General features: G+C 38.8%; 1 protein-coding gene across 1 annotated transcript; it reads right to left on the reverse strand.

The window, feature by feature from the left end:
• Positions 1-11,696: 11,696 nt before the first annotated feature.
• LOC120529991 (extracellular calcium-sensing receptor-like) lies at positions 11,697-20,629 on the reverse strand. The gene is made up of 7 exons (XM_039754191.1): positions 20,455-20,629; positions 19,316-19,538; positions 18,717-19,008; positions 17,663-18,493; positions 16,848-17,075; positions 14,566-14,689; positions 11,697-12,592 (listed from the first exon to the last, which is right to left on the reverse strand). The coding sequence occupies exons 1-7, from the start codon at positions 20,627-20,629 to the stop codon at positions 11,697-11,699; spliced, it is 2,769 nt and encodes a 922-aa protein (XP_039610125.1).
• Between the last annotated feature and the right edge of the window lie 1,250 nt (positions 20,630-21,879).

Below are 21,879 nucleotides of genomic sequence, written 5' to 3' on the forward strand. Positions count from 1 at the left end.
TTAAAACCTTGGAAAGACAGGGAAGAGTCTCCTGACAGCGGTAGAACCCTCTCCCTTTTCGCTTTCACACCAGCCCTTAACCTCAGAACTGAGCTAACGCCCCTACAGCGACAGGAGTTAACCCAAACGATTCTGTCCGTTCCCTAAGTGGTGAGTGAGTCACCAGGCCGTACTTCGCTGATTGAGCACGACATCTTTACAGAGCCCGGGGTGGTAGTCCGGGAGAGACCGTACCGACTCCTGGAGGCAAAACGCGCAGAGGTAGAACTTGAAGTTCAACGGATGTTGGACATGGATATTATTGAAGAAAGTCATAGTCCTTGGTCCAGTCCTATCGTTCTCGTTTCTAAGCCAGATGGCTCTTGGAGATTCTGTAACGACTTTAGACGTCTTAACCAGGTCTCCAAATTCAATGCCTACCCGATGCCCAGAGTAGATGACCTCATTGAACGATTGAGTATGGCTCGATATTTGACTACCCTTGACATGACTAAAGGGTACTGGCAAATTCCCTTAACGGCATCTGCCAAAGAGAAAACTGCCTTCAGTACCCCTAGTGGACATTGGCAATATAAGGTCCTGCCATTTGGGCTGCACGGGGCTCCAGCGACCTTTCAACGTCTGGTGGACAGAGTGCTAAAGCCCCACCAGTCCTATTGTGCCGCCTACCTGGATGACGTAGTCATCTATTCCAGCACCTGGAAGGAGCATCTATTGCAGGTATTCGCTGACCTCGCAACGCTAGCGGAAGCCGGCCTCCACATAAATCTCCGTAAATGTTTCTTCGGTCTGAAGCAGGCCAAATATTTAGGCTACCTAGTGGGACGGGGACAGGTGAAACCACAATGCTCTAAAGTAAAAGACTTGAATGGCCCCGTCCGAATACCAAGAGACAGGTGTAGGCTTTCTTGGGGTTAGCGGGGTACTACTGCCGGTTCGTGCCCCACTTCTCTGAAAAGGCAGCACCCTTGAATAATTTGACAAAGAAGGGCGCTCCTTTATATGGAGTGACAAGGCCAAACAAGCATTCAGTGACTTAAAGAAGGCCCTAACCTCAGCACCAATATTAAAAACCCCAGATTTTTATCTTCCCTTTATTCTCCAGACCGATGCTTCGGACACAGGCCTGGGTGCCATGTTGAGCCAAAGCGTTGATGGTGTCGAGCAACCCGTAATGTACCTGAGCCGGAAACTGCTGGACCGGGAGACCAGGTATGCGGCAGTAGAGAGGGAAGCCTTGGCAATTAAGTGGGAGGTGACACATCTGTGATACTACCTGTTGGGTCGTGAATTCACTCTAGTGACTGACCATGCTGCTCTTCAGTGGATGGCACTACATAAGGAGTCGAATCCCCAAGTCACCAGGTGGTTTTTGGACCTGCAGCCATACAAGTTCGACGTCACTTATCGTCGGGGCACCCTTCAGTCCAATGCCGATGCCCTCTCCCATCTCCACGACCTCTCAGTTCGGTCCGCCCAACCTGACGGGTCTGGGCTGAGGGGGAGGTCGTGTCACGCACGTGCGAGTAAGGGGCCGCGGACGGACCTAAATGAAATCGTAAAGTCATATACCAGGAGAGAGTGGCGGGGTACTAACCTTTCTCTTTGTCTCCTACAGAAACAAAGACGCACCGCCGCCATGAGTCTACCTTCACCAGTTCCCGCACTACGTTACTTCCGCCCTTCCTCTGTCTGCTACCTATGACGTCATCGATCCCATCATCCATCTCGGTTCCTACCCAGCATACCTCTACTTCCGGCCCCTCCTACATAAATATTGCTCCGCCGCCATCTTTGGACTGTCAAATGTTACATTGATTTCATGTACTTGCATTTCCACTCTATTAATGTGCTGCTCTGTAGTCCACAGAAAGTGTGTTGCATTGTCCAAGCATATAACATGCTGCATAATGTGGCACACAATCATGGCTCGCCCGTACCTGAAAAGATGTGGTATGATAAACCTGACCCTGACCTACCAAATGATCAGCAAAATCGGACAGCATTACATCTTCATTTGACTGTAATTAGCAAAATGTAAAAACAGGTAATCAGATGCAGTATTTATTTTTTAACCAATTCATTTAATTTGTGGTCACTATCACATAGTACAGTCCTTATATTCCTTAGTTCATTCCATAGTTCCTTAGTGTGAATTTTATGCAATGCGTCATACATGAGGCCTCAGGAGTGTGAGCACGTGCAGTGGACGGAGACATGGCTGTCGTGAAGAGTCCCCACAGTGAGCAAGAGGAATGATGCTCTTGGGGAAGAGTTGCTCTTGCTGAGCATTCAAAGAGTAGCAGAAGGGCTTTGTGGAATCGGCCTGCAGATGCCCGGGATGGTGGCAGGACAATAAAGCTGGGCTTTGGTGCCCCAGTGGTGATGGCTGAGGTGGCCAGAGCAAAAGAATGCCAACATCTCAGCCCTGCTACCCAGACTCAAAGGTTGAACAGGCAAGGACAGGAAGGAGAAATGCACAGGTCCTAACAAATACCTAAATCATTGTTGTGATGTGAGATTTTGCATATAACTTGATAAATGTTTTGTATGTCTTTATTTGTAATCTAGGCAAAGCAATGTAATTTAGTGTTACTTTGGTGAGAGGTAGTCGTGTTTGCCCCCCCGTTTACGACTAATTTTATGACAGGATTTGGGGGGATGTGTCTTAAACCAGTTTGATGAGTATTTCTCTGCTAAAGTCTTTCAACCCCCCTGCAAGGAAGCCAGGATGTTTAACATATGGCTTGGGGGGGTTAAGATGTACTGTTTCCCCCATTGGTCTGAGATATACAGTAGCTGTCTGGATTGGCTGTAGGGGCTGGAGAGAACATATATAAATGTACGTGCTTAACTTCACATTCTCTCTCTCTAACCAACATGTGATGAAAGAAGCATCTCTCCTGCTAACCTGTGATGATGTAGAAGTATCTTTCTCTTGCTAACAACTGAAGAAGACCATCACACCATGAACTGAAGACAACACAATGAAGAGCACAGTTTCAGCCATTTTGAACAGACATGTTGCTAAAAGCTGAGCACCAATGATGCCTTAACTAGAGACATTAAGTAACTACAAGTCTGTGTGCCACCTGAATTACACATCACCATTTTATCAGGTTGTATGGTTGCCAATATTCAAATGTACTTTGCATTTTGTTATTTATGAATATTATCAGTAATACATTATTTTATGTGTAACTTAACTCCTGCTTGTCTTTTTACTACATCTAATTGCCTGAGGTTATAGATATAGAAGGGAAGGTGGGGATAAGTTATATACAGTGGTAAGTTTGTGAGATTAGGCATTCTAAGGCTACATATTAATAATACAATGGAGGAAAGTAGAGCGAGATATTGTCACAAACGTGCGAATTGGAGGCAGTCAAAGAGTCTAAAGGTGAGTGAAATCTCGCGAGACAAGGGACTGTCACGTGGTACTTACCTGAATCTCTTTCTACCTGCAGAAAAGTTGAAGAAAAATAAAACCTCTCCATTTCCGGCTTCAAAATGGCCATGATGACGTCACTTCCGGTCCACTCCAACGACTTCACTTCCGGTTCCAAAATCCATTACTTCTGTCTACTCTTGATGACGCTGGTTCCATGTTCCCGCCTCCAATCATCACTTCCTGCCAACATTCATTTTGTACTGCAAAGTCATTCTTAATCGCTTTCTTTATTTCAATTGTCTGGACGACAATATATGGGGACGATCCCCAAACCTTTTTCTATTTTGTGAAGACTCTTTTTTTATCACAATATATATTACTCTACCAAGATAAAACAATCATTTAAACAATTTTTTAAATTTTTGTTAGAAAAAAATACCTGTGCATCTGTTTATTTATTTCAAACTCTGATGCTTCACATAGCAGAAAAGGCAGCATCTGAACTTATCATTACTGACAAACCAGAGTGCATATTGTGATTTTAAGATGCTTAAAATTCTAAGAATGAAATAACAGTAGGAGGTCAAACTTTTAGCTACAGGCCTTCTAAGTTGTAATAATCTGCCTGCTGTAGAATTTAATATGATTATTAATCAATAAGACACCTACCCAGGTGAGGCCCATTGAGGATGCCATAACAATGTGGGATTTGAAAAAGCAAATTTTAAGTTGGTTAATTAATTATCAGTTTTGCCTTCACTATACTGGTAATCAATCAGATAATCCATCAAGGCTTCTATTTACCTTTTTCGGTTGTAGGAGGCAGTGGTCACTGGATTTTAGACTTATATCAGGGTAACTGAAGCATACACCAGCTTTTAGAGTTATATCAAGGTAATTGAAGCATACTTGTTTTAAGGAACAGAATAATAGAATTTATTATTAAACACAAGAATTATAGAAGTATGATAAATGAATATACAGTATATATTGACATATAAGACTGGATACAGACACACTAGACAGACAAATATGTAATATATAACAGCCCGGAAGTACGTCCCAGTTACGTGGACAGAAGAAATGACATACTTCCAGGTTGAAGAAAAAAGGAGTTTTCATCCGACCCGGAAGTGTTGCCAGTCACATGGACAGTGAGAAGAGAAACACTTCCGGGTCAAGAAGTATAAAAAAGATTGTGGGAGATCCCAGCATTGAGCTGAGTTGGGAGGAAGGGTGACAACGCGTCTGGGAGTGGAGGATTGGATTACTGATTTATTATTGTGTATAGTTTATGAGTATTGTGGTGTGGAGGGTGCTTTGTGCACATTTGAAAATATTAAAGTCAAACATTTGGACTTTTATCTGGTGTCTGGCGTCTAGTCCGAGGGTTCAAGGGGATGACAGCGCCCCCTATCTGTCACAATATATATTGTGGAACTTGACCCAGACACAGACAGGCAGACACATTTAATTCACCCCACACACATTTATTATTATTGCGCTCCATATTTACAATAAAGTACCCACAAACCCCAAGTCCCCAAAGTCCTGGCCAACACCACACAATGCCTTCTCTTTTTCAGGCTGCCTCCTTGCCTCCTCCCAGACCTCGTCCTTCTCTCTCCCGACTCAAGTCCCCAAATGAAGGGAGGCGGCCCCTTATATATGTACCTGGATGTGCTCCAGGTGCTTCCCGGCAATCTTCCACTGGCACTCTCCAGTGTGGCAGAAGTGCCGGCTGCGTATTCGGAAGCACTCCGGGTGTCCCTGCACGTCTTCCCCCCAGCACTTCTGGGTGTGGTGGAAGTGCTGAGGTCCAGGGCTTCCAAGGCATCGGGGCGCCCCCTGGCAGTGACCACGGGCCCCCACAGGATCGAGCTTCAAAGCTCTGTACCCATAGTCCCCATAGCAACCAGGATGGTCACCGCCACGTGGTCTGAGGTGGGCGTACGCCCTCTTCCGGTCCTCCAAGGCATCCCAGCCGGGTCACCCCTCCCAGCCATCTGCCACAGTGCCCCACCGCCAGCGAAGACCCGTCAGGCTGCTATTTAGAATGCTACTTTCTTGTTACAGATAAATAGTGTGTGGAGTTGTTGCTTTGTTGTTACTTTGAGTGTCAGTGGAAGATTCTTCATGTGTTGGAGAGCACTCTTTCTCTTTGCTGCATAATACTTGTCAGTGATGTTCTACTGCTTGCCTTCTGCTGTATTTTGCTCATTCTCACCTAAGAGTTTTTCAAGAGGTTCTCTTCTTGAAGTTATGGTTTCTCAGCCTCACCTGACACACAGATTTGGCTTGACTAACAGGGCCTCAGCGTCTGGTCCACAAAGATAAAACCTTGTTGGCTTTGGCTCTCGAAGGAAGAGCAGGACATGGTTTTTAGCTTGAGAGAAGATTTCAGAAAATTGTTTTGGAGAATGTGCACAGAGGGGCCCTGAGAAGAGTACTAGAAAATTTATATTTTAAATTTTAAATTTAAATTTTAAATTTTCATTTCCTAGAAAATTTTAGTGAGTGTGTTCAGTTCACAATTCTCAAAGCTTCTCATTTGCTCTCCCCATTCTCTTTGCTTCTTTTTGTATCTCTTTGGTAGATGGTGTCAATGGAGGAAGACTAAACTTACTATCTACCATGAAATATTAAAAGTCAAAATAACAGAATACAATAACACTGTCCGTCTTGAGAGACGCTGTTATTTCTCCAAGATTATAAATAACAATGCTAGTAATCCCAGAGTCTTATTTTCTACAATTGATCGCCTACTAAACCCAGGTAACTCAAAGGAATGCCTCCAAAGTTCTTCCAGTAAAACCTGTGAGGCTATCGCTGTATTTTTCAATCAAAAAATTAATGATATTAGAAATAACATAGTATATCCCTCCAACACTAAGGACCCTCCTAAACCCGAGCATCCTGTTATAAACAAATTAAACTCTTTCACTAGGATAGATTTACCTGATTTACAAAAAATAATCTCTCAATTAAAATCCTCCACCTGCGTCCTTGATCCAATACCAACTAGGTTTTTTAAAGAAGTATCAGGCATGCTAATTGATAATGTTCTGGACATAGTAAATTCATCATTAGATACGGGGGTCTTCCCAGACTGTCTTAAGACTGCTGTAGTTAAACCCCTTCTTAAGAAACATAATCTTGACCCCATTGATCATAATATTCTTAGAAATCACCTTAGTCAATGGGTGGGCCTCTCTGGCAGTGTCTTAAATTGGTTTGAATCCTACCTGACAGGGAGAAAATTTTTTGTTAGTTGTGGGAATTACAACTCGAAGACACATGATATCCAATATGAGGTTCCACAAGGCTCTATCCTGGGTCCGCTGTTATTCTCAATCTACATGCTTCCGTTAGGTCAGATTATCTCAGGGCACAACGTGAGCTACCACAGCTATGCTGATGACACACAGCTGTACTTATCAATAGCACCTGATGACCCCGATTCTCTTAATTCACTAGCACAATGTCTGACTTGTATCTCAGAATGGATGAATAGTAACTTTCTCAAGTTAAATAAAGAGAAAACTGAAATCTTAGTGATTAGCAATAATGGATACAATGAGGCTATTAGAAATAAACTGGATACATTAGGATTAAAAGTCAAGACAGAGGTAAAAAGCTTAGGGGTAATTGTTGACTGTAATCTGAATTTTAAATCGCATATTAATCAGATCATTAGGACAGCATTTTTTCACTTAAGAAACATAAGTAAAGTTAGACCTCTTATATCACTGAAAGATGCTGAGAAATTAGTTCACGCGTTTGTTTTCAGTCGACTAGATTACTGTAACGCACTCCTCTTAGGACTCCCCATCTTATATATCGGAATGTCTGACACCTTATATTCCAAATCGTAACCTTAGATCCTCAAATGAGTGTCTCCTTAGAATTCCAAGAACAAAACTTAAAAGAAGTGGTGAGGCGGCCTTCTGCTGCTATGCACCTAAAATCTGGAATAGCCTGCCAATAGGAATTCGCCAGGCTGATACAGTAGAGCAGTTTAAAACACTGCTGAAAACACATTACTTTAACATGGCCTTTCTATAACTTCAATTTAACTTAATTTAACTTAATCCTGATACTCTATATGTTCAATTTCCTCATAATAACTATTCATGGTGGCTCTAAAATCCGTACTGACCCCTGCTCTCTTTTCTGTTTCTTTTTCCGGTTTCTTTGTGGTGGTGGCCTGTGCCACCTCCACCTACTCAAAGCTTCATGATGCTCCAACAATGATGGATGGATTAAAAGGCAGAAGTCTACATGACCACCATCATCAAGCCCTTCCGTGAGAACCCTAAATCCAAAGAGGACTGTTTCATTTATGTTAGGCAGAATGCCCAGAGAGGACTGGGCGGTCTCATGGTCTGGAATCCCTACAGATTTTATTTTTTCTCCAGCCGTCTGGAGTTTTTTTGTTTTTTCTGTCCCCCCTGGCCATTGAACCTTACTTTTATTCGATGTTAATTAATGTTGATTTATTTTGTTTTCTTATTGTGTCTTTTATTTTTCTATTCTTTATTATGTAAAGCACTTTGAGCTATTGTTTGTATGAAAATTTGCTATATAAATAAATGTTGTTGTTGTTGTTGTTGTGCATGTGGCTTTAAAGGAAGGTTGAACTTTCTCCTGATTAGGTAAAAGTCACTTCCAGTTACAAAATCAGTTTGTCATCATAGACAAGTTATTCTGTCCATTTTAAGTTGTCATCCTTTGAATTATAGATTGTTGTCCTTGCTTGAGTCCATTTTGTGTCTCCTGGCTCAATAGGTCTGCAGAGAGGCCTCTGGATAGAAGTCAGTGCAACTCTGTTTACACCTTTGTTATCAGATGAAGTCCAGCCAGATTCTGGTACAAACTGGAGTTCAGTCAGTTTGAAATGGAAATGGGAGCAAGCATAGCTGGATGCCTGCATTCCTGTTATATCAGCTTTCTTAACAGGCCTGGTGTGCCACTAAAGCCTAGCAGAATAAGCAATGCCCATTTTGTCCTAGACTGCTAATATAAGAAATGCCCCTTCAGTCTCAGCTTTTAAATCCTGGCCATTGCTAATCCTCCTATATTGTTTCTCAACTCAGTATCTAGATGTGGCATTTGGTGATGCTTCTGTACTGCCAGGCTGCTTTCCTGCAGGTAAAGGAACATTGGACTCATTAGATGGAAAGATTCTCTCATCAGATTGGATAGCCAGCACATACAGTACACCACTATAGAAAACCCAGGAGGAGTAGGAGATGAGTTGCCAGAAGTCTATAAGACGGTGACTTTGTTTTTGACTTCCTCTTTTGCAATTATATTCTCCTCTATTGTCAACTGTTCATAGTTCATCACTTAATTAATGGACAGTGTGGCAGATTGCCAGGGTCATTACCTGGCCGGGATGCCCGGAGGGACCAGAAAAGGACAATAATAGCTTCCGGTTCACGAGAGAGCAACTGCACTGGACTAATAAAGGACCACGGGAAAGGAGAAAAAGGGTTCTGGCCTGTTTGGACGCATGACCACCGCCAGGGGGCGCTTTAAAGCTCATCAGACCTGGAGAATTGTCACTTCCGCCACACCAGGCAAGATGGCGGATGAACCTGCCAGGGGCGCCCGGAGTGCTTCCGGGGCAAAGGGCAGCACTTCCGCCACAACAGGAAGTACTGCCGGAAGATAGTCACCAGCCACCTGGAACACATCCGGGCGGGAATAAAAGGGGCCGCCCTCTTACACTCAACGAGCCAGAGTCGGGAGTGGGAGTAGGACAAAGCTCCCTGGAGGAGACAGGCGGCTAAGGATTGAGAGAGAAAGGACTTTATTGGAGTGATTATTGCTTTGTGCATTGTGTGTTGGTGCTCGGGACCTTACTCCTGTGATTATTGATGAATAATAAATGTGTGAACTTTTATGTGAACTCACAGCAAATATTGTTTAATGGACAGATATTGTTGGTTTCCATTTTTCTTTAATCAGTTTCTACCTTGTTCTCTCATTGTTCTCTTTTCAAATCTATATTTATATGTGTGCAAGATATGTATTTAGTAGTTAATATAATTCATACCTGCATTTTAATTGAGAATTGTTACCAGCACTTTGTACCTGCCCAGTGAAAAGCACAATACAAAAAATAAATTATATTATATTGTAATAAGTGTTGGTTTCAGAGATACATTTTTCCTCGGCTCATAATGATGTACAGTAATTAATATGGCATCTTTTCATTGTCTTTGGGCAAATTCTTCTTCGATGCACAATGTACACTTGCAGTAAATGCACTATACAGTACTTATTAAAAGATACAGAGTATCTCCTCTCATGTACGACGGTCTGGTGTGGCTTGTATGAGAACTGATTTCCTGGGTGTACTGGGGAAAAATTTCATTCTGGAACAGCCAATTATATGTCTTCCAATTCCATCTCCAGAAAAGAGCACAAAGACCAGGAAGATAAACAACAACCAAGCTTCTGAACCCATCTGTCTCCAACACATCTGAACAGTTAAAATAAAGGAAAATGTAAATGGGAGTTTTGGGATCAACAGCGGTCAGAAGCACTAGAAACAAGGTAAGATATCATTCTGCTGCCAATGTCTTGAATTCTTCAACACCCGCTGTACTCTGTTCGTCTTCTTCCTCCTTTTGATCTCTTCCCACTTCTATGTGGGGTCAATGTGCCTGATCAACATTCATCATGTAGTTCAATCCTGCACTCCCTACCCAGTCAGACTCTTTTCCTTCAGATCTTCTTTTACTTTATTCATCCATCTCTGCTTTAGCATGGCTCACTTTTTTTACCTGTACTTCCATTACCATCACTCTTTTGTTTGCATATTTATCATTTCTCCTAGTTCTGTTGTACCTCTAATTGTCTCACTTCTTTTCGGTCCATTGTAACTCCACACATCCATCTCAACATTCTCATTTTGCCCACATCCACTTTTTTCTCTTACGTTCCTTATTCTGTCCATATCTCAGTTCCATATTTCATTGATGAGCTTATCATTGTCTTAAAGACCTTAATCTTTGCCTTAATTCTTCTATCACGCAATACTCCTGATACCTTCGCCCAACTGTTCCTTCTACACTAGACTTCAATTTTCCATCTTGGGATGCCATTGATCCTAGATAAATTTATCGGGTCTTTTCAATAGTTCTTGATATAAGCTAACCTCTGAGTCCTGATCATTGCTAGACCTAAAATATTCTATCTTCTTCCTTTTTATCTTCAATTCAGTATCTTCCACTTCCTCATTTCTGGTGCTACACAACACAGTGTTATCAGCTAAAATCAGGAACCAGAAGGACTGGCCTTTTGCCTTTACTCTACTGCTGTCTATTGAATCGGAATGCCATTTAGCTCTCCAAATGTTTGCATGTTTTTTGTTTTGTTACTTTACATAATATAATTAAACGCATTAAATTAAAATAAGATAGGAAACACAGGTATGTAAAATTGCAACAAGCTCATGTTATTTTATCCTCAATTTCAACCGACACCTCAAAGAAAATCCCAGTCCTTCATGCCTCAGAAGCTAGATGAGATGACAGCCTTGTATTCTTTTTTACGGGTTCCCACCTCAACTATTGTGCAATCCAATCTAAAATATCAGTTTTGTAATAACTGTTAAAATGAGTGATGCTGTAATGTATTAACACATTTTATTTACAGTTTCAATAATACAGTGAAAAATACAGTAATTTTCTTTGGACATGTGGAATATAAGGACACAATGCATACAGATTATACTTTTTGATTCAAATTCGAATATGAATGAAAAATGACTTAATTTTTTTTTTATTTTTCATGTTTTTTTTTTTACTCTGTGTGTTCACTTGTGCCCAATAGGAGTGCATATTTGGTTTAATGGTGACTGTAAATTTACCCACTATAAGGGAATATGGGTGTAAGTATGACTAGTTCCTGCTTTGTACCCAGGACTTCCTTGATAGCTACAACACCCTGTGACGTTAAACTGAATAAGGTCCTCAAAAATGAATATTATTTTTACAAGTGTATCAGTTTTATTTTGCATGAGGTAATTATTTATGATTTCTAATCTGCATGGACCACAGATGAAATTGCTTGTCAGTTTAATGCATCATTTTTCATATGCTAATAAACCAATCCATGCTGCACACAAACATACAAGAATAACACATATTTTGTGACCTATTTATGTGTTCTTGTAAATGCGGGTAGGATCAAATGTGTTAGTAGCATTGATTAGATATAGAATAAGACAAACCTTATATTCATCATTTACATATTCACAATATGTGACTTGAAATAGCAATTTGTCATCATGTTACCTGACCACTAGTGGTCTTTTTATATTCCTCTCAGGTTTAAGTATAATGATGTAGCACTTTGGTGCAAATATTGCAAAAAGAATGCCAAAGCTTGATGCCAGTATTGCAAAAACTTCCACAGCAACTGTGTGTTTACCAGGGGAGCTAATATAAGCAGGAATGAAAGTTATCCAGACAGCACAGAAAACCAACATGCTGAAAGTGATGAATTTGGCTTCATTGAATGTGTCTGGCAGATTTCTTGAAAAGAAAGCTAAGAGGAAACAAATGCATGCCAGCAATCCAATATACCCGAGTAAGGAGCTAAATCCAATAAGGGATCCTACATCACACTCCAATATAATTTTTGCATTTTGATATTTTGTGTTTTTAGCTGGAACAGGAGGAGCTGTGCTTAACCATATAATACATATTAAGGACTGAACAAAAGTAAAACAGAAAACAGTTCCTCTTTGCTGGGCAACACCAAACCATTTCATCATGTTGTTTCCTGGCAGTGTTGCTCTGAATGCCATTATCACCACAATAGTTTTGACTAGGATACAAGAAATACACAAAACAAAGCTGATGCCGAACATCACATGCCTCAGCATGCAGGTTGTGGTAGAAGGCTGTCCAATGAAACTCAATGAGCAAAGGAAGCAGAGAGTCAGTGAAATCAGTAACAGGAAGCTGAGCTCAGAATTATTAGCTTTTACAACTGGAGTGCTCCTGTAATGAATGAACACTGCCAGCACAGTGACTGAAAGACAAGCTCCAAATGAAGCCATTGTGGTCAATGTGATTCCCATTGCATCTTCATATGAAAGAAATTCCACTTCTTTCAACACACACTTGTTTCTTACATGATTTGACCAAAAATCATTTTGACATTTGAGGCATTCAATGGAATCTAAAGAAAAGAGATGTTTCTTTTGTTCATTTACACTTAATGTAACTACAGGTTACTACACTATAGTTTAATGGAACCAACACTGTTAGAATCTGATTAATATTATTGGTGGAATGCATAACCTAATAGCGCTAACATGGATGGAACAAATAAGCAAATAAATCCATACTGTCACTGAAGGACTCTGCAATGCTATTATCAGATTTTGCTAACATTTACAATCAGGCCGAGTGGAAGATAGTGCTTGCCGCCTCAAGGATCCTGTGTTTAAATCCTGCCTCCGTTCTCTGTCTGTGTGGAGTTTGCAGGTTTTCCTGTTGTTTCTGTACCCAGATTTTCCTTCTACATCAAAAAAGATATGCCCATTAGGCTCATTGTTCCTTTGGGAGTGTGCATAAATAAGGCCTGCATTAAACTGGCATCCTTTGCAGGACTTTTTCCTGCCTTGTACTCAGTGCTGCAAGGATAAACTCTGCCCATCTCTGGTGCTGAATTGGGTAAAGCAAGTTCGAAAATATTTTTCCAAACTGAAAATTGATGGTAAATGTTAACAAAATGAATACTTTCTTTGATAATAGCTATGCTGGTATCCTCTGGTGACACTATGCATTGATTTATTTGTTACAACTATGTTAAGACTATGAGGTTATGCATTCCTCCAGTATTATGGATTAGAGTTGTGTTTTTTTCCACTTAAAAAATGTTGCCCACTATCAGTAATATGAGTGGGTAGAAAATAAAAATATTCATTAGCATATTCCTCTTTCTATGACACAAGTATTAAAAGAAAAATGAAAAATAATGCATTTTGACTTATATTAAGTTAGCAACATTTATCCTATCAGACTAAATTTCTTCTATGACTGTTATGACATTAAATTAATTTTTTTGGCTTAAGTTAAGCAAAATAGTTTCACATTAAAGGCAACATATTTACTATGTATTTATAAAGATACCATATTTAAAAATGTGTCAAAGTGATTCAATTAGGTAGTTACATTTATTCCAAAAACATTTCTGGAAATTATGAAGAATATTGATGTCAGGTGAGGTGATCCAAAATTTTATATACATATGAACTTCTTCATTTAATTTTATTCTGAAATTAAACTTTATCTACCAGTTTATATCTGGAATTAACTAACTTATTAGATACACATGGGACTAAAATTACTGAGATGTTCTCATAATAAGCTAATGAAACTAGATATGCTCCAGTAATCCTATTTTTGCTCTCTGAGAATTGCAATTACATCATCGATTACAGCAGAAAACAACTTTTCATTTAATACTTATTACTATTTGCAAATTCGTGTGTTTCATATAAAATTGTTCTACAGTAACTAATTATTGCAGGAAAGCAAAAATCTAACTCATATTTCCACAATGAGACAGCTATTGTTTATATAGTATGCTGATTTACTAATATGATTTCAATAAAAATAGTTTATACATATTTGCTGTATATACTGCCTGTCTGTCGGTGAACATCACTTCTCAAGAGGTAAAGTTCAGTTTTTACAAATACACTTTTCCCACTGTACTATAGACTGATTAATTAAAGTAAGTACCTTTCTTAAAATAAACCCTTTTACCTGAATAATGCAGAGGTGCAGATTGCAGTTTTCTTAGGTTTAAAGTCAAATTCTCTAATGAGTCTGTCTGTTTAATAAAATAATACATTTCATCTGTGTATTTTTAAGATGGCTTTAAGTTGCTACCATGTTTAAGAATAATGGACATGCTATTAAAGACTTATATTCTTTTGTTCTTCTAATTACAGATTAACCTTTGCGATGCACTCTGATTTTGCACTTTTCATGCCCAAGTGTTTCATTTTTTTATAGTGGCTAATGATTTTAAATCACATTGTCTTTTTAGCATTCTCAAAAATACAATAATGTGAACATTGCTAAACAAAAAAGGAATAGTAATAATAAAGAATTACTCTATATTTTTATTTTGTTACTTACCAATTCTACTGCTAATCTCTCCATCGGCACAAGGGACACAGTCGAAACAACAGACAGGCTCTCCTTTCCTGCTGGCTTTCCTTGTGCCAGGTTGACAGCTTTTACTGCAGACTGACTCAGGAGGCTAGAATTTGAAAATTTATTTCAGTGTTTAGACTGCACTTTATGGTAGTAATATTACCATCTGAAAGCCTTATAAATTCACGTCTATAGAACATTAAATAACGTTAATCAATTAAGTACACCAATTAGGCATGTTCTGTGTGACTGTTCTGTAGTAACCTTTAAAAAACACCTTGCTTTTGACAGGAGTTTTCAAACCATTACAGAATAGTGGCACACCTTTTCACTAACTACCCCAGAATAAAACAATGGTTTATTGTTCAATAATTGGAGATTGTTGATTAAGCAGACCAATCAGATTAATTCAGATGACAAACTAAGTACTGTATTGGAAAAGTAAATATCAACTTTCCCACTGTAATGTTTTGATCAGAATCTATTCTGAAAGGAACAATTTATATCTAGTTTTTATTTTCCTCATTTTTTTAAAGGCATTGTATTGGTATTTTATCTAATTAGAAAACTGGAAGGTTGTTTCCAGTTCAGAAGTGCACAAACTCTGTGCATGTCAGCGCTTGATCAGAACTCTTCTGTGGCATGACATACAGGCGAGATGGTGCTCAGATGAATGTATCCATACGTATCAGGTCTGAATCGTTACAAACAATATTTCTTCATTAATAAATAGGAATAACCCACATTGCTTCACATCACCTTCACTACAGGAAAAAAAAAACATAAAATAAGCTCAATGCATTAGTCATTAATTTGGCCTTCTGTTGTCTCACAGGGATCTTCCAGCTACAAATTGTCATTATTATGAGTGTAACTTCTACAGCTGAAAAAAATATCCATAACTAACTGGAAAACTGCATCAGATTCAAAAATCCAGCTAGCTTGTTCCTGTCTAATATGAAACCTATTATACTTGTTGATTACAATACCCAGATTCTGAGTGTGGATGGTAACAGACGAGACTTATCATTGTCTAGTTGTGTTCTTTGATAAAGATCACTGGTAGGCACCTTTCTTTGAAGAGTAGAGTGTGCCATGACCATATTGACAGAATGTAAGCATAACTTGCCAATGACTAATATCACTTAAATTAATTTTTGATCAGTTAATTTAGTTTTCCAGTATGTTAATCATTTTATAACGTGGCAGTAGTCGAATGAAAATCGTTTGGATTAGTTACTCTGTCTTAGCACTTGCATTGCTCTTTGAAATTCAAAATGTTAACCTGACAAAAAGAATATTTTTTCCTACAGATACTTTGTTAGCAGTACATAATACTTCTAAACATTTTATTTTGTAACAGACTTCATTTTACCAATTGCTAAATACTCTACATTATATATATACTGAGAATACAGCATAACTGGTACAGTCTAATGTGCAGGGCAAATTGTGTTTAGAGCAACAAAGTTGCAAGGTGAAAGCCTGATACTCATTTGCTGTGCGGACTTGTACTACAGCAAGTATTCTACCTATATGTAAAACAGGGACATTTCTTATATCTGATTAAATCTTTTGGGATGGAGTTTTAATAAAATCAACATATTTTTTAGTATCAAACTAAAACCAGCCTAAACCACACAATGTTAAGAGAATATAGGGAAACAAATTCTGACAATGGCCGCTAACATACAGTGCCCTTCTTCTTTTGTTTTTCTTTTCATTTATCTTTGTTTTTCTGAGTAGCAACTAAAAAATATAAAAATTACAAATAGCTGAATGCATTTTGAGTTGTTTTTAGATTATTACCTTTAAAATAAAAACACACAGATGCACACGAAATGAATTTCAGATGCCACAGCACAAGTACTGAATGTTCCTTTTCCATCAAGTTTAGTCATGCCATAACTACATTAGAGGAAAATGTTATGTTTACTTTGCACAACTGCACTCTTGTTTAATTTAAAAATTAAATGACATTAAAAGACTTTAGCAAAAAGAACATCCATCCATTCTAGGGTAGAGCAGGCTCTGTGTCTTTCACTATAGGGTGTCTTCTCTTGACAAGACATGCCAAAGACCAGCCTCATCAGACTTACCTTGTGTTCATAGTTTAAAAAACAAATCTTTTAAAAAAACTGTTACACATCGGGTTTTAGGCTCTCTCAAAACCTGTAAAAAATTTAAAACTGATAAAGAAGATTAGTTAAACCATAGCTGTATTACATGAACAAACTACTGTATATTAAGTAAGTCCAACTTACTTCTCTAGATTCGAAATTCCAAAAAATGTCTTCTTCAGCTAGTAAGACTTGTTGGCCCTCTGTAGCCATTTCATCAAAAAGACCAATAGTTTTAATCAGAACACCACCATCCTTAGAAGGTTGCCAATTCACAATATCATAAACTGCAATGGCATCTCCATTTTCATCAAAGGCAACTCTTTCTCCTAAATGGCTTGTGAAATTGACTTCCTTAAGATAATGCAGCACCTTAACATAGAAACACATAGTTTTATTTTCTTAGAACAAAAATTAGCAAAACTTAAATCATTTTAAAAAGGCATATGAATTAACAGTGTGTGATCTTTCTCAGATTTTGAATCTCATTGATAAGAAATGACAAATTAATGAAATTTGGACTAATACAGAAATATTGTGATTGTCAGTTTTTGCCTGGGTTATATTTTAAGTTTGCTAATTAGCTAAACCTGCTTCAAGGGCGTTGGTTATCATCAGATGTTTTTTTCGTGTTTCCTTGGGTTACTACTACTTCCCTTCATCAGCCAAAGACATGCACTTTGAGGTACACGGTATCCCTCCCACAATGTGAGTGTGTCCATGAGTGTACTCTGCAATGACTCTTGTCCAATGTTCTTCCTATTTATATTCTGATAACTCTGTATTAGACCAAGCAAGTTTCAAAAACTTATAGTTGAAGCAGTTTTCTCTATATTTACAATATTTAATATATCTTGCATGAGTTACAATAGTCCTGCATGTTTTATTTGTGCTGATTTAGGAAAAGTAATGCTTTTGTACTTTTAATCCATACTCAAACTACTCAGAGTTATCCTTACCTGCCAAGGCTGAACATACTTGATGTCAGCACATGATTTATTTTCAAAAGGTCCATTTCCATTTTCACAAGACATCAGATTATGCAGGGCATGAGCTATGGCATATACAGCCTTGTAAACATTATAGGAGGACCTTAAATTTGATACGTCGCTATAAGCCGTTTTAATGGCATGGATATTCTCAAATCCTGTACATGTTCTGCTGTAAAATTCTGATGATGAATTTAGTTCACTTTTTTCCTGTGAGAATTTGCATTCAAACAATGCTTCCCAAAACTCACTGATAAGATTTTTATCGGGATTAAACTCAGGAGGAACCTGAAGTAAAAAATCCTCCAGACCAGGAATACTACCTCTGCGTATTGCAACTCCAATTGTTCCTCCAAATGAATTAAAGTTTTCTGCGATGGCCATTGCAGTAGATGTGCTCCATGCTTCACTTGCAATCCACTGTCTGCCAGTGATGTTCTGCTTAACAATTTCTTTAGCCAAAATATTAAATTCAACTTCTGATGAAAACACAACTATAACTTTAGCAGTAGATTGCTTCACGGTGTTGACGATCTGAATAATTTTCTCTCTTTTGTAGACTGTGGGGACTGTTTCTGTGAAAGCGATACAACCAAATGTACTAACTTCCTCCATAAAAACTTTTATTGCATTCTGTCCATAGTCATCATCACTTGCTATTGCACCTATCCATACCCATCCATAATGCTTAATAATCTGAATCATAGCTTTAACCTGAAAGGCATCACTTGGGATTGTTCGAAAGAATGAAGGGAACTCCCGCTTGTTACTCAAGCAGGAACATGTTGCAAAATAGCTGACCTAAAATTATAAAAACAAAAAAAAAGTTTATATAAATATATACATGCAGTGTGTTTCTGTGGAACGGTTTCTATCACTCTGATTTTGAGTGAAATCAGTGTATTACAGTATGCTTAAAATACATCTTTTTTCCAAACTGCATTAACATATTTAAGAAAAGTATACTTATTTACATGCAGCACAAAATGGCAAAAATAAAATTAAAAAATATTTTTTAACATACCATAGGCATGCGAAACAGACTTATTATCCTCAAAGCTGCAATGGAATGTGAAGACAAAGGATCTCCGACAATTGCAATTACAGGAGGAGGACCATTACAGCTGTAATCAGGAATGACATCGTCCATCCCAGCAAACAGAGCTGTTGTAGCTCTGAGTGCTACTGGCAAATTCACACAGTTGTCATACAGTCTGTAGCCAAGAGTTATATTAGGAAGGAGTGTTTGATCTTTGTTTATTTCTTCTATTGCAAAGATCATTGCTTGAACCCTTTGGAAGACGGACACTTCAAACCTGCAAGATAGTGAAAATATAAGGAACACATAATCCACTTTAAACGTTATCTGAAGCAAATGGCACAGAGTTAAATTTTGTTAACAAAATGCAGCCTCCATAATGCAAATACCAATGTTAAAATACTGCATGTACAGTATCCTTTAAAGTGGCATGATGTGTAGGATGAAATATAATGTTATGTGACATTTTCTGATTATAATTTTAAGGCTGTTCAAAGATTATTGACTATTATGTTTAATGTTTAATATGTGAATATTTTCAATATGCACATGGATTAACTGCAGGTAATTACAAAGGCACTTACCCTTCACATTTCCATTGACCAGGCTTTGAAGTAAATGACAATTCTGGACTGATTGTTTTAAAGTTTAACACAAATAAACCCCCTAATATAATATCCCCATTTTTTGATAGCTGATTTAGCTCAAAGTGTTCTCGTATTCTGCATTTGTTTTGTTCAATGGCACATATTAGAATAATGGAACTCCAAAAAAACATGTACAAAGAACAGATCATCATTACAAAACCTGTAAAATGTGACATAAAAGATTCTGAAGTTCATATTTATATCAGGGGAAAATGTAAATAACCTTGAGAGTCACGAGTGAACCTTTTGTGTATTTTGTTTAATTTAAATCCCATAGCATTTAACCTCCAAAGAATTGATGGGAACATTTACAACTCGTGTAACACAAACAGATTGTTAACCTCATATATTGTTGGATTTTTAAAACAGTACTACTTTAACTGGCATAGTGATGTAGGGTAATGCTGTTACCCCAGCAGCCTGGGTTTGAATCCCACTTAAGATTGTTATTTTGTGTGATTTCTGAACATGTCTGCTGTATGTTGTTATTTCCAAAGCTGAAATATTTGTGTAAGGATAACTGGTGATTCTAAATTATAAAAGGGTAAACGTGAGCTCCAACTTACTTCTTGCCCTCCACCCCAAAGCCAATAAATAGACTAAAAGTTATTGAGAATTTTATGTTATGTTATTGTATGGAAATGGCACAGCAGCCTCAGAGCTTCAAAGTCTTGGGTACTAGTTTCATCAGTACTCATTCACTTTCTGTGTGGAACTTGCTCATTCTGGCAATGTCTGCATAGGTTTTTATCTAGGTACTATAATTTTTTTACTGTTATACCTTGCAATATACTAGAACTACATTTAGAGTTGCCCCTATCTTACCACCCAATGATGGGTCTATGTGAGGTGGAGAAGTGAGTTTGAAAATGGAAGGCTGGATAGTATAATGTGATATATTGTAGGAGGTGCATTGAAGAAATCCTCAACTCCTGGCCCTGGCAATATCTGCATATATAATATCAATATATTAGCACTAGGGGTGCTAAATGCAGTTTTTTCTTTGGTGGATTCTGCTAATGGAATAGGCCAGTATCCTTTGGTTATTTCCAGGGTAGTCAAGAACTGTGCACTACCCAGCCTCTCGTGAAGTTCGTCCACTCGGGGCAATGAACATGCATCAAATTTGGAGACCTGATTGAGTTGCCTGAAGTCATTGCAGAATCTCCAGAATCCACCAGGCTTGGGAATTAGCACGATTGCACTGGACCAGGGGCTGTGGCTCTCCTCAATAACACCTAAGTCCAGCATTCATCTAATCTCTAACTCCACTTCTGCACGTTTTGCCTCCAGGAGATAATAGGGTCACTCCCTGACGACCACCCTGGGCTCAGTCACAATGTCATGCTGAATCAAGGCAGGCCGGCCCGGCGCCTCGCTGACCACTTCAGGGACGATCAGGATGGCAGATTTTAGCTCCTGTCTTTGGAGTGATGTTAGAGTATCCGCAAAGCTAAGGGATATTTTTTCTGAGAAAAGGGAGCGGGGTTGACTGGAGGAGGGACTGGAGTCTGGAGTCCCTGTGCTTCTATGGTTTCAACAAATTAACGTAAAAGACCCGCTCTCTCGGCTGACGATTTAGCTGTTTCACCAAATAATCATGAGAACTTTTTTCTCCATAACTTTGAAGGGCCCCTGCCAAAGGGCCAGTAATTTGGACTGGTAAGTGGGCACCAGTACAATGAGCCTGCCTCCGGGAAGAAATTAACGGAGCGTGCTGTTTTTATTATACTGTTGGGACTGCGTTGACTGAGCCTTTTCCATGTGCTCTTTTAGTTGATGTGTATAGGAGAATGGTAGATCCTGCTATAATAAATAACCGTGCTGTTCCTGTTTCAAGCTGAATAAGGCTGTTTTTATAAAGTGCTGAGACTCAACCTTGTATTTTAGGGTGCAAGACATGGACTCACATGTTACATGGTACCAGAAGTGGGGACCTTACACCGATTGATCCCGCAAGAAGTACAGCAACTCCTGGAGCAAGATGAGCCTCCAGCGGCTGCCCCTGCCCTGGTGCGGCCATGAGATGTGTTGCCGAAAATGGTTCCCTCAGATGACCCTGAAACATCCATGCACTGGAATAGGGGAGTCTGGGCAGCTATTTTGGCCTCATTTTTATATGGAAAAGCTATCCAAACTGTACAGAATCTCTCGAAAGGCTCGATGATTATGACTGCCTGTAGCAACAGCACCTCTTCCACACAGCTGTGAGCCTGGTGGTCAAGGGGCGCCAGTTTTGTCTGTGGCATATTAATCTGGATCGCCACTTACATCTATAATTATTCCCAGTTTCAAATAAAAACTAACAGTGTCAGATCCGTGGTGATGGTGGTAGGGGGTTTGAATCATGATCAAGACTGAGAAAATAAAAGTGAAAAAAAAATGCTAACTTTTACAAGTACTATAAATTTACGCTGGCTGTTACAGATGCAAATCAAATGTAAGTTTTTTTTTTAATAATATTAACAATAAGAGCAGCTCACTACTTAAAATGGCAAATT

Source organism: Polypterus senegalus, chromosome 1 (genome assembly GCF_016835505.1).
Source record: "Polypterus senegalus isolate Bchr_013 chromosome 1, ASM1683550v1, whole genome shotgun sequence".
NCBI classification, from domain to species: Eukaryota; Metazoa; Chordata; class Cladistia; order Polypteriformes; family Polypteridae; genus Polypterus; species Polypterus senegalus.

What these genes read in the sequence shown, in the direction of transcription:
- LOC120529991 (XM_039754191.1), bottom strand. Translation starts at nt 20,629, where the DNA reads ATGCTGGACTTAGGTGTTATTGAGGAGAGCCACAGCCCCTGGTCCAGT. An exon ending in GGAATTTCGAATCTAGAGAA is followed by an intron (nt 14,690 to 16,847) that starts GTAAGTTGGACT and finishes TTCAAATTCTAG; the next exon opens with CCTCCTGAGTCAGTCTGCAG. An exon ending in AGAGATTAGCAGTAGAATTG is followed by an intron (nt 12,593 to 14,565) that starts GTAAGTAACAAA and finishes TCTTTTCTTTAG; the next exon opens with ATTCCATTGAATGCCTCAAA.